The sequence below is a fragment of the Nerophis lumbriciformis genome, linkage group LG24 (genome assembly GCF_033978685.3).
Source record: "Nerophis lumbriciformis linkage group LG24, RoL_Nlum_v2.1, whole genome shotgun sequence".
NCBI lineage: Eukaryota > Metazoa > Chordata > Actinopteri > Syngnathiformes > Syngnathidae > Nerophis > Nerophis lumbriciformis.
Genome location: NC_084571.2, coordinates 22,742,753 through 22,758,427, shown reverse-complemented (window position 1 = coordinate 22,758,427; position 15,675 = coordinate 22,742,753). Strand labels below are relative to the sequence as shown.

At 39.9% G+C, this 15,675-nt stretch overlaps 1 protein-coding gene and 1 long non-coding RNA gene across 2 annotated transcripts in view; both read right to left on the bottom strand.

The window, feature by feature from the left end:
• The window catches only part of LOC133620623 (uncharacterized), a 133,635-nt gene that overhangs the window by 41,854 nt on the left and 76,106 nt on the right, over nucleotides 1–15,675 (bottom strand). The gene's annotated exons all lie outside the window — the stretch shown is intronic.
• Nucleotides 11,856–15,441, bottom strand: gas1a (growth arrest-specific 1a). The gene has a single exon (XM_061981818.1). The coding sequence runs from the start codon at nucleotides 14,864–14,866 to the stop codon at nucleotides 14,105–14,107; it is 762 nt and encodes a 253-aa protein (XP_061837802.1). The 5' UTR covers nucleotides 14,867–15,441; the 3' UTR covers nucleotides 11,856–14,104.

The following is a 15,675-nucleotide window of genomic DNA, read 5'->3' as shown; positions in this document are numbered from 1 at the left end:
GATACTAATTAGCTAGAGACGCAAGCTAGCAAGCTGGAAGGCTAGCTTGAATGCTAAAACAAATACAAGAAACGTCAACGTCTTTCCCCGTTAAGAAAACAGAGGTGGGACCAAGTCATTGCTTTGCAAGTCACAAGTAAGTCTCAAATCTTTGCCCTCAAGTCTCGAGTCAAGTCCCGAGTCAAGACAGGCAAGTCCCGAGTCAAGTCCAAAGTCAAACTGGAAAGTCTCAAGTCAAGTCCCAAGTCCTGCATTTTGAGTTTCGAGTTCTTTCAAGTCCTTTTAACCACAGACTAATATATTTACACAGATTGTGTATGCTTTTAAAACGCTGTATTTATTTATTAAAACAAGTGCATTTGAATTTGCAGGTAAAAAAATAGTGCTGACATTGCACTTCATAATAGCACTATTAACCAGTCATTGTAATAGTTTAAACAATTTTAAACATTTAACTCATTCCTTTACAGAATAAACACATTTGCAAAAACAAGTGCAACTGTACTTATTTGTACAAAAGTGTTAACATTATAATTCCATGGCATATTGCATTGTAACTAGTTCCACAGCAGTTTCTATCCTGTTCTTACCTTATCTCATTGATCTCATCTCATACTGTATGTGTGTTTAGGTGTGCGTACACATGAAAAACATAACAAAAACATGAACATAACAATGAACAGAGTTGTACTTTTTAGATGTCAGGGCCCTATGCAATATGTACACATATTCTTAATATAGTAAACATTTTATCTGACCTTTATTTGACTATGTTTGTCTTTTTGTAGGTGGCTAAAATATGCGGTGCTGCTGACCACCGTCTAACGTTACGTTACTGTGTGTGATACATTGACTAACGTAACTTTATGTGTAGGTAACCCATGCAACCCTGCTTAAAAAACAACACTTGACAAAAAGTATGAATAAGGTAGCGAACTGCAGTGGACGCAACAGATTGCCGTGTTTGCAATGACATTATAACCATAGACATCTTATAAGTAGACGCAGCATTGGCTGCTGTGACGCGAGCAATTTGGCCGCCATCTTGAAGTGGTGATGAGGAGCCGGCGAGCAGTCTAAACTGACAGTTGACAGGTAGAAAACAAAGATGTTGGGCTGGTGTTCAGCGTTTTCCTGCTCAAATGAGCGGACTGTTGAAAATAGTAATCGGGGGATTACTTTTCACAAGGAAGATTCAACATTAACGTACTATTGGTTGTATTTTATGAAAATAATATTACCACAGAGTTGAGAAGGAGCAAAGATCTTCAATATTTGTATGTGAAAATCACAAATAAATCTTCTGGGGGAGGATGACCCCCCTACAGGGGTTTGGGTGACAAACTTTCAGCCCCACCTAAAACAAAATTCACCAGCCGCCACTGATTATGATGCATTCTCATTTTAGGCAAAATATAAGACAATACTTTCTTAACAGTATAATTGTAACCAGGAATAAGTCTTCAAGTAACAATATTCAAATACTAACATTGTTGGGTAAAACAGCATTTGGTTTTATTCTGAATCCAGTGAAACAGTTTGGTGGTTTTCGCTGGTATAAAGACTTGCAGGTGTTTATATATGTTTATGTTGAAGTATTTGGCAGAAGCTTTTATCCAAAGCGACATACATAAAAAATACATATACAACAATCACTGTAAACATTATCATTTAAGGGAAGAATGTAATACAAAATATCAATACAAAGTGTCAAGACAGAATAAACTCTCTGCTGCTGCAGTAACAGAGATACAGTCTATAGGTCCATATATATATATATATATATATATATATATATATATATATATATATATATATATATATATATATATATATGTATGTGTGGGAAAAAAAATCACAAGACTATTTCATCTCTACAGGCCTGTTTCATGAGGGGGGGTTCCCTCAATCTTCAGGAGATTTTAATGGGAGCATTCACATACCATGGATTATATAGGGCACAGAGTGGGTGGGTACAGGCTGGTGTAGGGGCGTGGTGATTGGCTCATGTGTTACCTAGGAGGTGTTTCTGTCTGTGGCGGCATGCTGTTACAATTTCGCTGCGCTTGTTGAGGGATGACAGGTCTGGACGGTAAATAATAAACAGTTTTTCTTTCAAGCATAGGTTGCATCTTTTATTACCACTATTGTAAGGTGTGCTGGATGCAAGAATTTGCCATGTTATTGAATATTCAACATTATTGTCTTTGAGGTCCCAAATGTGTTTGCTGAGTTCTGTGGTATTCCGTAGGTTTTGGTTCCTGAAAGAAGCCTTGTGATTGTTCCATCTGGTTTTGAACTCTTCCTCAGTTAATCCTATATATGTGTCGGATGTGTTAATGTCCTTGCGTGTTACCTTAGATTGGTAGACAACTGATGTTTGTAAGCACCCCCCGTTGAGAGGGCAATCAGGTTTCTTTCGACAGTTGCAACCTTTGTTGGTTTTGGAGTCGCTCTGTCCGGGGGCCGACGGCTCATTTGCAATTGTTTTGTTGTGGTTTGAGATGATTTGTCGTATATTGTTCATACAGCTGTAGCTCAATTTAATGTTGTTCTTGTTGAATACTTTTCTTAGGGTGTTGTCTTTGGGAAAGTGTTTGTCAATCAGATTGAGGAATTTGTGTCCAATGTTAGTTGAGACGTTTTTGCTGTATGGGGGGTTATACCAGATGATGTCGTTTCGGTTTCTGTTCTTTTTCGGTTGGTTTCCTGGCGTGGGTTCATAGGTGAGGGTGAAATTGTATCCGCTTTCATCAAGGGCTTTTTGGTACGGGGGGGGTTGCTTGGTCAAATTCAGCTTTGCTAGATGACAGCATCGATAGCCTTTTATTAATTCCGGTAGGTATTCTTTTCGTGGTGGTGGGTGGGTGGTTGCTGTCATGGTGCACGTATTGGAGTGTTGTGTTGGGTTTCGTGAATGGTTGGTAGCTGTTATTTCTCAGGTTGAAAGTGACGTCAAGGAAGTTGACGGTTTGCTTGTTGGCTTCAATCGTGATCCGTAGGCCGTTCTCTTTGAAAATTTGGCATATGCGCTTCTTGGTATTCTCGCTGCTCCTTGGCGAGGCGCGACACACTGCCAGTCCGTCATCACGGTAAAAACCAAGGTTCAGATTGAGGCTGGCGAGCTGGGAGAGGAGGAAACTCCCAACGAGTTCACACGTTTCTGCTCCGTCAAAACTTCCCATAGTGACGTCAAATGTTGCATTGTTCTTTTTTTGCCATGGTGTACTGTTGTGGATGAGAATGGAGTTTTTTGCGTGGATGATGATGTTTCTTTCGTTGCCTGTGATTGAGTCGTAGTCTGAGGCGAAGTCTAGTGCTTGAGTCAGTAGGTCTTGCGTGATGGAAGGGTAAAATTCTTCGATATCAAAGGAGATAAAGTTGTGCTGTTGTTTGTCTTGGATGTTGTTGAACCATTTGATTACTGCTGCTGTATTTCTCCATTGGTTGAGTGGTGTTTTGACCTTGATTTTTGTGTTGACTCTGTCCAGGATTATTTTGCTGATTTTTCCTATTTCAGATTTAGTTGGGTTTATTAGTCTGCATGTTGGGTTATTTGCGAAGTTGGGTTTGTGGTCCTTCAATGTGATGAAGGCTTCCTTGTTGGCTGTGGCGTCCACCCTGTCCTCAATGTCCAGTTCAGCCGCGATCCTTTTATTTTCCAGGTGGATGTTCTGTAAGGTGTTGGGTTGTGCTTTTTTGTATGATTTGGTGATGCTTCTGTCCAGTAAGGTGTGATGTTCTGGTATGTCCATTCTGTAGAAGTTTGTGGTTTTATCGGCAGCTATGATGAGGTTGTTTACTTTCTTGATGCGCTCCTTGTCATTTTTCAGCTTGGTGAGGAGTGGGTTGCGGATTGGCTTGAATTTGACTGATTGTATCATTTTGAGCATGTCGTTCTCAAAATCCTTTAGTTCCTCAACTGTGGGTGGGTTCTTGGTAGATTTGAATCCGTAAGTTTTATTTTGCGTTCCTTTTGTTTCAGGGTGGAGGAAAAAATGTGCTTTCCACCGCATCCTTCTTAGGAAGTGTTCCGTCTTTTCTATGAGCCTTAGCTTGCGCATCAAGAAAGTAAACAACCTCATCATAGCTGCCGATAAAACCACAAACTTCTACAGAATGGACATACCAGAACATCACACCTTACTGGACAGAAGCATCACCAAATCATACAAAAAAGCACAACCCAACACCTTACAGAACATCCACCTGGAAAATAAAAGGATCGCGGCTGAACTGGACATTGAGGACAGGGTGGACGCCACAGCCAACAAGGAAGCCTTCATCACATTGAAGGACCACAAACCCAACTTCGCAAATAACCCAACATGCCGACTAATAAACCCAACTAAATCTGAAATAGGAAAAATCAGCAAAATAATCCTGGACAGAGTCAACACAAAAATCAAGGACAAAACACCACTCAACCAATGGAGAAATACAGCAGCAGTAATCAAATGGTTCAACAACATCCAAGACAAACAACAGCACAACTTTATCTCCTTTGATATCGAAGAATTTTACCCTTCCATCACGCAAGACCTACTGACTCAAGCACTAGACTTCGCCTCAGACTACGACTCAATCACAGGCAACGAAAGAAACATCACCATCCACGCAAAAAACTCCATTCTCATCCACAACAGTACACCATGGCAAAAAAAGAACAATGCAACATTTGACGTCACTATGGGAAGTTTTGACGGAGCAGAAACGTGTGAACTCGTTGGGAGTTTCCTCCTCTCCCAGCTCGCCAGCCTCAATCTGAACCTTGGTATTTACCGTGATGACGGACTGGCAGTGTGTCGCGCCTCGCCAAGGAGCAGCGAGAATACCAAGAAGCGCATATGCCAAATTTTCAAAGAGAACGGCCTACGGATCACGATTGAAGCCAACAAGCAAACCGTCAACTTCCTTGACGTCACTTTCAACCTGAGAAATAACAGCTACCAACCATTCACGAAACCCAACACAACACTCCAATACGTGCACCATGACAGCAACCACCCACCCACCACCACGAAAAGAATACCTACCGGAATTAATAAAAGGCTATCGATGCTGTCATCTAGCAAAGCTGAATTTGACCAAGCAACCCCCCCGTACCAAAAAGCCCTTGATGAAAGCGGATACAATTTCACCCTCACCTATGAACCCACGCCAGGAAACCAACCGAAAAAGAACAGAAAACGAAACGACATCATCTGGTACAACCCCCCATACAGCAAAAACGTCTCAACTAACATTGGACACAAATTCCTCAATCTGATTGACAAACACTTTCCCAAAGACAACACCCTAAGAAAAGTATTCAACAAGAACAACATTAAATTGAGCTACAGCTGTATGAACAATATACGACAAATCATCTCAAACCACAACAAAACAATTGCAAATGAGCCGTCGGCCCCCGGACAGAGCGACTCCAAAACCAACAAAGGTTGCAACTGTCGAAAAAAACCTGATTGCCCTCTCAACGGGGGGTGCTTACAAACATCAGTTGTCTACCAATCTAAGGTAACACGCAAGGACATTAACACATCCGACACATATGTAGGATTAACTGAGGGAGAGTTCAAAACCAGATGGAACAATCACAAGGCTTCTTTCAGGAACCAAAACCTGCGGAATACCACAGAACTCAGCAAACACATTTGGGACCTCAAAGACAATAATGTTGAATATTCAATAACATGGCAAATTCTTGCATACAGCACACCTTACAATAGTGGTAATAAAAGATGCAACCTATGCTTGAAAGAAAAACTGTTTATTATTTACCGTCCAGACCTGTCATCCCTCAACAAGCGCAGCGAAATTGTAACAGCATGCCGCTACAGACGGAAACACCTCCTAGGTAACACATGAGCCAATCACCACGCCCCTACACCAGCCTGTACCCACCCACTCTGTGCCCTATATAATCCATGGTATGTGAATGCTCCCATTAAAATCTCCTGATGATTGAGGGAACCCCCCCTCATGAAACAGGCCTGTAGAGATGAAATAGTCTTGTGATTTTTTTTCCCACACATACATATATTGCGCTCTACTACGGTATCGAGCACTATTTTTTGGATAACCTTATTAAGACATATATATATATATATATATATATATATATATATATATATATATATATATATATATATATATATATATATATATATATATATATATATATATATATATATTTATATATCTAATGTATTCAAACATTGTTTATGTAGGATATACGCATGTATATATAACCTAATCATATTGTTTCTTCAATTTAAAAATAGCTGACCGTTTTTTTCCCCCTTCTCTGGGATTATATTCCTAGTTTTGATCTCGGACGTCTGGTCACTTATAGCGTATAAGAATATTATATTACTGTTAAGCAAACTATGAATAATAAAACACGCCAAAACATGTGTCCGTTATCATAGCTACACGTATGACAAAAAAACGTGTGAAAATGAGTGGTATTCAGTGAGGTAAAATGAATTAAATGCGCCGACAGTTCATTGCTCCTGCCAAATGAATTGCACTGAATGGAGCGGATCACCACTCCAAGTTGGCGGCCCTGCGTCTCGTCTGCGCCAGTAGGCAGTAGCGCTCGATGCTGCGTCTACTTATAAGATGTCTATGGTTATAACGTTAGCAGTGAGTTTGCAGCCTCGCTGATTTAACTACACAGCAAATAAAAGTCACGTTACTTAGCCAATAAACGTTATCTTACATTCAAAACTTACCCTTCTTTGTGCAACTTCAAATGTCGAACGAAGTTGGAAGTTGTTGCGTCTCCGTCTGTAATATTCGAACTGCGTGATTTGCATACGGCAATTCGTTTTTTGTTGACCAAGTTGTAGTTTTTATACCCGTACGAAACCAACTTTGGCATAATTGTTTCTCACTGCCGCGTTGTTTGACAATTCTTCTTCATTGGTTCTCCTGCAATTTGATTAGATGAATGCTGTGTGATGAAAACAACGTATAACTAATTTGATTGGCTATTGTACTGAGAGCATACACGCTGACTAGCAGCACACACGCTGATAGACACAGACATAGAAAATGAAAGCTACGGAGCACTCCCAAATAACTTTTTAAGCTTTGGGGGTTTTGGGGAAAGTAGCAAGTCATGTCAAGTCAAAAGGCTCAAGTCCAAGTGAAGTCACAAGTCATTGATGTTAAAGTCTAAGTCGAGTTGCAAGTCTCTTTACATTTTGTCCAGTCGAGTCTAAAGTCATCAAATTCATGACTCGAGTCTGACTCGAGTCCAAGTCATGTGACTCGAGTTCACACCCCTGAGAAACTATATACCTCAGTTTCTATAAACTAGGATTGTAACAATAAGCGGCATAAATTATACTCTGCGGTTAGCATTTTAAATGAAAGTTATCCTAAAAAACGCGATTTAGTAACTCGATGACCAGTGATACTGATTAACTGGAGAGGCAATCTAGCAAGCTGGAGGGCGAGCTTACATGCTAGAATGAATATACATTTCTATAAACTAGGATTGTAACAATAAGTGGCATAAATGATAAACTGCGGTAAGTATTAGCGTTTTAAATGAAAATGATCCTACAAACTTTGATTTGGTAACTCGGGCGCCAGTGATACTAATTAACTGGAGAAGCAAGCTACCAAGCTGGAGGGCTATCTTAAATGCTAGAATTTATATAAACTTCCATAAACTACAATTGTAACAATAAGCGGTATAAATGATAAACTGCGATGAGTATTAGCGTTTTAAATGAAAATTATTCTAGAAACTATGATTTGGTAACTCTGGGACCAGTGATACTAATTAACTGGAGACAGAAGCTAGCAAGCTGGAAGGCTAGCTTGAATGCTAAAACAAATACAAGAAACGTCAACGTCTTTCGACATTAAGAAACTATATACCCCAACGTAAACTTCTATAAACTAGGGATGCAACAATAAATAGTAAAAATGATGAACTGCGGTTAGTATTAGCGTTTTAAATGAAAATGATCCTAAAAACTGTGATTTGATAACTCGGGGACCATTGATACTAATTAACTGGAAAAGCAAGCGAGCAAGCTGGAGGGCTAGCTTGAATGCTAGAATGAATGTAAACTTCTATAAACTAGGATTGTAACAATAAGTGGCATAAATGATAAACTGCGGTTAGTATTAGCCTTTTAAATGAAAATGATCCTACAAACTGTGATTTGGTAACTCGGAGACCCATCCATCCATTTTCTACCGCTTATTCCCTTCGGGGTCGCGGGGGGGGTCCTGGAGCCTATCTCAGCTACAATCGGGCGGAAGGCGGGGTACACCCTGGACAAGTCACCACCTCGGAGACCAGTGATACTAATTAACTGGGGGAAGCAAGCGAGCAAGTTGGAGGGCTAGCTTAAATGCTAGAATGAATATAAACTTCTATAAACTAGGATTGTAACAATAAGCGGCATAAATGATAAACTTAATTAGTTAGTATTAGCGTTTTAAAATGAAAACGATAACTCAGGCACCAGTGACAATGATTTAATAGAGAATCAAGCTAGCATGCTAATGGCTGGCTAGGTAGCTTAAATGCTAACACGAATACATTGCCATCTTTCCTAGTGATGAGTTGTTGTTTTTTAACTCACATACTTTATAGCCACTGTAAATACATGTTGCTTGTTAAAATAAGAAAAGAAAGAAAGGAGTAATTCACTTAAATAAAAATGTTACCCAACATCACTTGGTCCCATTTTATTTGCTTTGATGAAACAAACAAAACATTTTAAGTGTTTCTTACCTTCTCCTGTAGTTGTATGTTAAGTACATCCACTATATCCTCCATGGTCACCTCCATTTTGTCAAAAAAGTCCAGTTTAGAGAATAATTTAATCTTGTTTGTATAATAATACAATAACCCTCCTTATTGGTCTTGGATGTATAATAATATAATTAACCTTCCTTATTGGCAACAACATTCATTAACACATCATGTCTGCTGCACCTGACTAAAAATCCCACTAATGCTGGCTTCCTTGCTGAAGAAACGTGGTAGCAACACGCGTCTGCCAGCTCATGATCGCCATGAATTGATTAACGTGGATAAATTGAAAAACTTATTCGGTTGTTACCATTTAGTGGTCAATTGTACGGAATATGCACTGTACTGTACAATCTACTAATACAAGTTTCAATCAATCAATCAATCAAAAGTCCCCAATTCTCAGTGTGGCGAGTCAGAGTACTACAAGAGCCACACTAATACAGAGCCTGCAACCTCTCTTTTCTTTATTTATAAATTTATTATCCAGGCTTTGGATTTTACAGTGTACAAATTAGAAATACATGGTGTAAAAATGTAATTATTTTGGCGACATTGTGACAAGCAGATCAGCCAGTAAGCCACACATTCATCTCTTTGCAAACACACACATAAACAAGATGAGGCATGAGACCCAGAAGCCTCATGCTAGGTTTCTGTGCAAATTTAGTGATTTAAAAAAAAATACAGAAAATAAAATTATAACAGTTTAACGGACAAATATTTACATTTATTTTATGGTTGCATTATTTGTTTTTAAATCATTGCTATGCTGACCACACGCCCCTGGTGTGAAAAACGCCCTAATCTAAACGTGTATAAACTAGGGATGTACTGATTAACACTATGAATGATAAACTGAGGTAAAAACCCAGGTGGTAACTGTTTTCTAAATTAAAATAATCGCAAAACTGTGATTGGTAGACTCACTTTGACAAACGCACAAATAGGTTAGCTTGCTAGCTAGCTTAAATGTCAACGAGAAACTTTAAAAGGGGTCATATTATGATTTTTTTTATATGTATATATTTAAAACACTTCCGTGTGGTCTATGTAACATGTAATGGTGGTTCTTTGGTAAAAATGTTTGCATGGATTAGGTTTTACAGACCATCTTTTCAGTGGGCGGTCTTATTTACGTGCTTCCACTTCGACTGCGCCTTCTCCCCGCCAGACATGTTGTAGTTTTTAGCGCTTCCATATGGTGTCTACTGACAGATATAAGTTGGAACTAGGGTTGTACGGTATGCCGGTACTGCTTTAGAATCGTGGTACCAATGTATCGAAAACGGTACCATACTCTGTTTGAAAAGTACCGGTTCCTGGGCATGACGGCGCGTCGTCGTGACAGTGCTTGTTTTGCGAGCAGAGGAGCATGTTTGACAGCGCACACACACGGAGTACTTACAAGCAGACACGGTGTACAGACAGAAAAGAAATCATGTACGCATTTTGGCTTAAAAACTAACAATAAAGGTGAAGTTACAACACTGAAACGCCTTCAGGAAGAGGTGCTTTAAGACATTGGCAGTGTTTTAGCTACTTCTAAATCACTAATCCTGGCCTCCATCGTGACAAATAAAGTAAGTTTCTTACAAGTATCATCCCTGCAGGACGAGGAATAGCTAAACATGCTTCACTACACACCCTAGGAGGATACACGAGCTCACCAGCATCACAATGTAAATAAATGCCATGGGTGGATCTTTAAACCTGACATCCACTGTAATGATACCAAGTAAAATAGCGTATCTAGTCGATACTACCATGATTACATCAATATTTTTTATCTTCACCCAATCTTTTTTCCTTTAAAAAAAAAATCATATTATGTTTATAAACTCAGGAAATAGGTCCCCGGACACATGAGGACTTTGAATATGACCAATGTATGATCCTGTAACTACTTGGTATCGGTTCGATAGCTAAATTTGTGATATCATCCAAAACTAATGTAAAGTATCAAACAAGAGAAGAATAAGTGACTTTTACATTTTAACAGAAGTGTAGATAGAACATGTTGAAACAGAAAATAAGCAGATATTAACAGGAAATGAACAAGTGGATTAATAATATTTTTTCAGAGCTTGTCCTTAATAATTTTGACAAAATAATAGAATGATAAATGACACAATATGTTACTGCATACGTCAGCAGACTAATTAGGACTAGGAGTCTTTGTTTGTTTACTTACTACTAAAAGACAAGTTGTCTAGTATGTTCACTATTTTGTTTAAGTACAAAATTACAATAAGAAACATATGTTTAATGTACCTTTAGATTGTTTGTTAAAATTATGCCAATAATGCCATTTTTTGTGGTCCCCCTTATTTAGAAAAGTACCAAAAAGTATAAAAAAGTATCGAAATACATTTTGGTACTGGTACCGGTACTGAAATATTGGTATCGGAACTATACCTTCATTTGTACAGCAGAGGAGGCATTACAATGGCGAACTACAATGGTGGACTCGCGCAAATCTCTACGGTACATTTTTACCATGTATGGAGATATCCGCTGATGTCACAAACCTCACAAATTGGGCTCATTTGGAGGAAGGATGACGGAAGGCTTATTTTATAAATATCACCGCGATGCCTCTATAGTTTCATTTCAAATTTTCGGGACTTATGCAGATCTCAAGTACACATAAACAGGCACTAATCGGTAAGACAAGTTGCTTTTGCATTAGAGGTCCCCTTCCCCGTAAAGAAACGACACACCCCAATCTGATCTTAGCACAGTGATTGATCTATGGACAGAGGAATATGACACGGAGGTGTCTACAACAGGAAGTGACGTCACATAATAATTTGAAAATACTCTTAAAAATGTTTGACAATTAAAAACCGAGAACAACAAACATTTTTCAACATTCAGATAAAATAATACTTTTTTTCGGCCAAGTACAGTAAGTATATTGTGTGTATCTATATATGTATCTTCAGTGTGTGTGTATAAATACTTTTTGAGCACATCCAACTACACCGTGACAATAATGATAAATGTGATCATTTTCACCCCCCAAGTCTTGAAATCTCTGTCCAAAAACAAATGACAGTCAAGGATGATGTATTCAAGTTTTCCTTTTATGCCTTCTACAAAAGTATATCATTAAGGCAAACCATACAGTGGATTTAGACATTATCTTCCTACAGGCTACACACAGTGAGTAAATCAGCACCATATAGAAGATTCTCTGAAGGAGGGAAAAACTATATTGGCATATACACATATGTACAATATACAGGAAAATACAGGGCAACAAAAAAAACTTCCCTTTAAAGCTGGAATCTTTTATTCACCACATTTTGGACATGACTACATGTAATAAATTATCCTTTTTTTACCTCTTCTGCTATTTACAAGTTGTTTTTTTTAATTTTTATTCCAGCGTTAAATACTTGTAAAACCCCCCCAGGAAAGGCAGTCATATAAAAATATTTGTTATAGAAAAAAGATTGGCAGTGCACAGCGTTGTTTAAACCAATTCATCAAAGTAGTCACGTTTTAACCACGTGATTACCTTCGTTAAATACTTCTACCAATGGCAGGGTCTCAAGTCATTAAAAACATCGAATTCCATGGAAACAATGTATATTTTGTCACTGTTGAGACACTTTGGCTTGCTTACAGGAAGTTGCTATTTGTGTTAGCCGACGTGTGTGTTTGTTGTGCTGTCATTTTTGTGTTGCAACATCATTGTGGTTTGTGACTAATGCAACCTTCTTTTCTTTTGAGAGATACTTGTCCAACATATAAATGCAATTTCATATCTTATTTCCACCAAAACAAAGAGAATAAAGTTGTTTTCCCAGAGCATTGACACAATGTTATATACAGGTGTGTATATATATATATATATATATATATATATATATATATATATATATATATACACACACACACATATATATGTACATACAGCATATACATATATACATACACACATATTTACACATGTATACATACTTATATATACACGAGTATACATATATACCTTTTGTATTACAAATGCATTCATTTCTGGTGCTGTTTTTTTTAAATCACTATTTGGGCTACTTTGACAAAAATAAATGATTTTGTGTTTGCAACATCTAAATGGCAGATCTCCACTCAAACAGTGCAATTATTGTCTTTATGCCAGGGGTGTCCAAACTTTTTCCAGCCAGGGCCATCTTGAGAAAAATGTAAGGGTGCCCCTTTGATACCTTTTGCACATCCAGATGCTAAAAGCAAAGCAGTGTATGTAAATGGATGCTAAGCTAGCTGAACAAAACATTCCTGTTAGCTTTGTGTTTATAGGTGACCAAGGAAATTAATGTGGTATCGGTCAAAAATAACAAGCAATTAATCACAAAAAATTGCATTAATCATGTATATACGCAAATACTTTACACAATTAAATTTGCTCTTTTATCTTCTAATCTATTTGAATAATAAAATTGCATTTGTGTCCCAATATTGTGGTCTTTTTTTTAATTAATTGAAATTATGCAAGCAAGCAATACTACAAATAATACTAGTGAATAATCATGATAAATACAATTTTAAAAGTGTGATTAATCTGATTAAAAAATAATCATTTGGCAGCACTTCTTATACCACATGTCAATAATAATGAATTAATGTTATTGTCTGAGGGGGCCAGTAAAAATAAAAAAACTGGCCCATGTTGTGCTAACTTGTCGTCAAATAGAGGATTTCTGTTTGACTTGATCAGTTGTAAAAATAGTTTAAGAAAACATGCTTTGACTACCGTACTCAAAATCACCGGTGGAAGAACCCTGGGGCCAGCTCGCTTACGCACATAAACCTTGCGTGTACGCCCTTTTTCACGGCAAAGATGAGTTGTATCATGACTGAACGTGCAAATGTGTGCATCTGAATTTTTACTGGTGTACGTAGTTTTCTGGATTTTTCAATTTTTAGTCCATTACATGAGGCCCCTAGTCTGGTAGGAGTGAAGCTTGGCATCATATATGGAAGTGTAAGGGGCACAAGTACACTCATATATGGAGTTGAGTAGAGAGAAACAAAACGTTGAAACGTGCAAATGTGTGTCTGCACGCTTTAATGCATCTTCATTTTTACTTGTGTACGTAGTTTTCTGGATTTTTATATTTTTAGTCTTATTACATAAGGCCCCTGGTCTGGTAGGAGTGAAGCTCGGCATCATATATTGAAGTGTATGGGGCACTAGTACACTAATATATGGAGTTGTGCAGAGAGAAACAACAAGTTTGAGACCCCATCACACAAAATATTGTGTGCTTTTTTTGATAACTTTTGCATAGAAAATAACTCAACCTGAAAGTCTTAAATGAGGGCCAACATGGATGCCAGCAGGGTCAAAACAATGTGGCCCTCCAGGAAAGAGGCTCCGCTCTCCGGCTCTTCCCTGTAGTCAGGGTCCGAGTAGTCCTCGTCGTCCTCCGGGTCGAAGCCCTCGTGAGAGCCGCTGCTCTCCTCCCGCTCCGGGGTGTCGAAGCACAGCGTCTTCATGCTGCTTTTGACGTACTCGCAGATGGCCCTCTCGGTGCCGTCGCACATGCAAGCGTCCAGCTGCTGCCCCCGGGGGATCCGGCGCAAGTTGGCGATGACGCCGCGGCAGGCGTTGGTGCACACGGCGCCGCTGAAGAGCTTCCCGCAGTGGTGCAAGTAGTCCCGCATGCTGGAGCTGCACTGCGGGTCGCGCTCGCACTGGCGCCGGGCCTCCGTACAGCCCGTGCTGGTGGTCCGCGGCAGGCAGGGCTCGATGGCCCGCTTGGTGCGCGTACACACGGTGTCGTGGCCGCAGCTGCAGTCCTCCAGCGCGGGGCCGTTGCGGGTCATGTTGAGCTGCACCAGGGAGGAGATGCAGTGGCTGGGGCACTTCTTCCGCTCGCCGCTCAACACTGGCCCGCAGGCGCGGAGGTAGTGGTCGTAGGCGTAGTTGCACTCCAGCTCCGTCTGGCAGTTCATGATGGCCTGCCAGCAGATCAGCCTCCGGCCGTGCGGCGGCGACGCCGCGGACAAGCACGCGGCCAGGGCGAGCACGCACGCCAGCGGGCGGAGGGATCCGCGGAAGGTCCGCGGCATGGTGGAGGTAGCGGCGGGGGCGCTGGAACTCACAGCAGAGTCATAAACCGGAACTTTTGTTTTCCACTAAAAAAAGTTAATCCGTGGAATCTCTGCTCCGTGGGCGAGCGTTTCTTACCCGGACAAATCATTCCATATGTCCGGAGCTTCCCCCCCCCACCCCCCAATTTATTCCAAACCAAAAAAAAAAACAAATCCAACAAATAATCCAAAAGTGCGCTTCAAGTCGCTGGATCGATCACTGAGGAGAAAACAAGACGAGTGAGAAAGTTCCAGCGCTCTTAGGCGTTTTGCTCTCGGAGCTCCCCGGGACCCCAGCACTCAGCAGCCCACAGCAGCTCATTGGTCGCTCGGCCCCCTTGTTGTGACTTTGACGCGCTGCGGAGGGCGGGAGTATGACGAGGTAAGGAGGAGGAGGGGGGTATGGTGAGGTAAGGAGGAGGAGTGGAGTACTATGAGGTAAGGAGGAGGGCCGAAGAACAACAAAAACTCCGCGCTGACGTCAGGAGAACTTTTGAAATGATTTCACTCGCCGGACAGTATATTAGGAAGGGGGCAGATAAATATAAGAATAGTATTCTTCCATCTGCTCCTTTCTGATCATGGAAATGTATAAGAAACAAAAAACAATGAAAGTGTAAACTGTGTATGGCTTGTATATATGCATTTTCATGAAAGGAATAAAAATAAATGATGATGATGAGGAACACCTGCAAGTTGCAGGTGTTCCTCATCATCATCATCATCATTTCTTACATCTGCTGGTGTTGTTGCAGCCTGCAACAACACCAGCAGATGTAAGACAATAA

Excerpts from the sequence above, each read along its gene's own strand:
- gas1a (XM_061981818.1), bottom strand. The coding sequence starts at position 14,866 with ATGCCGCGGACCTTCCGCGGATCCCTCCGCCCGCTGGCGTGCGTGCTC.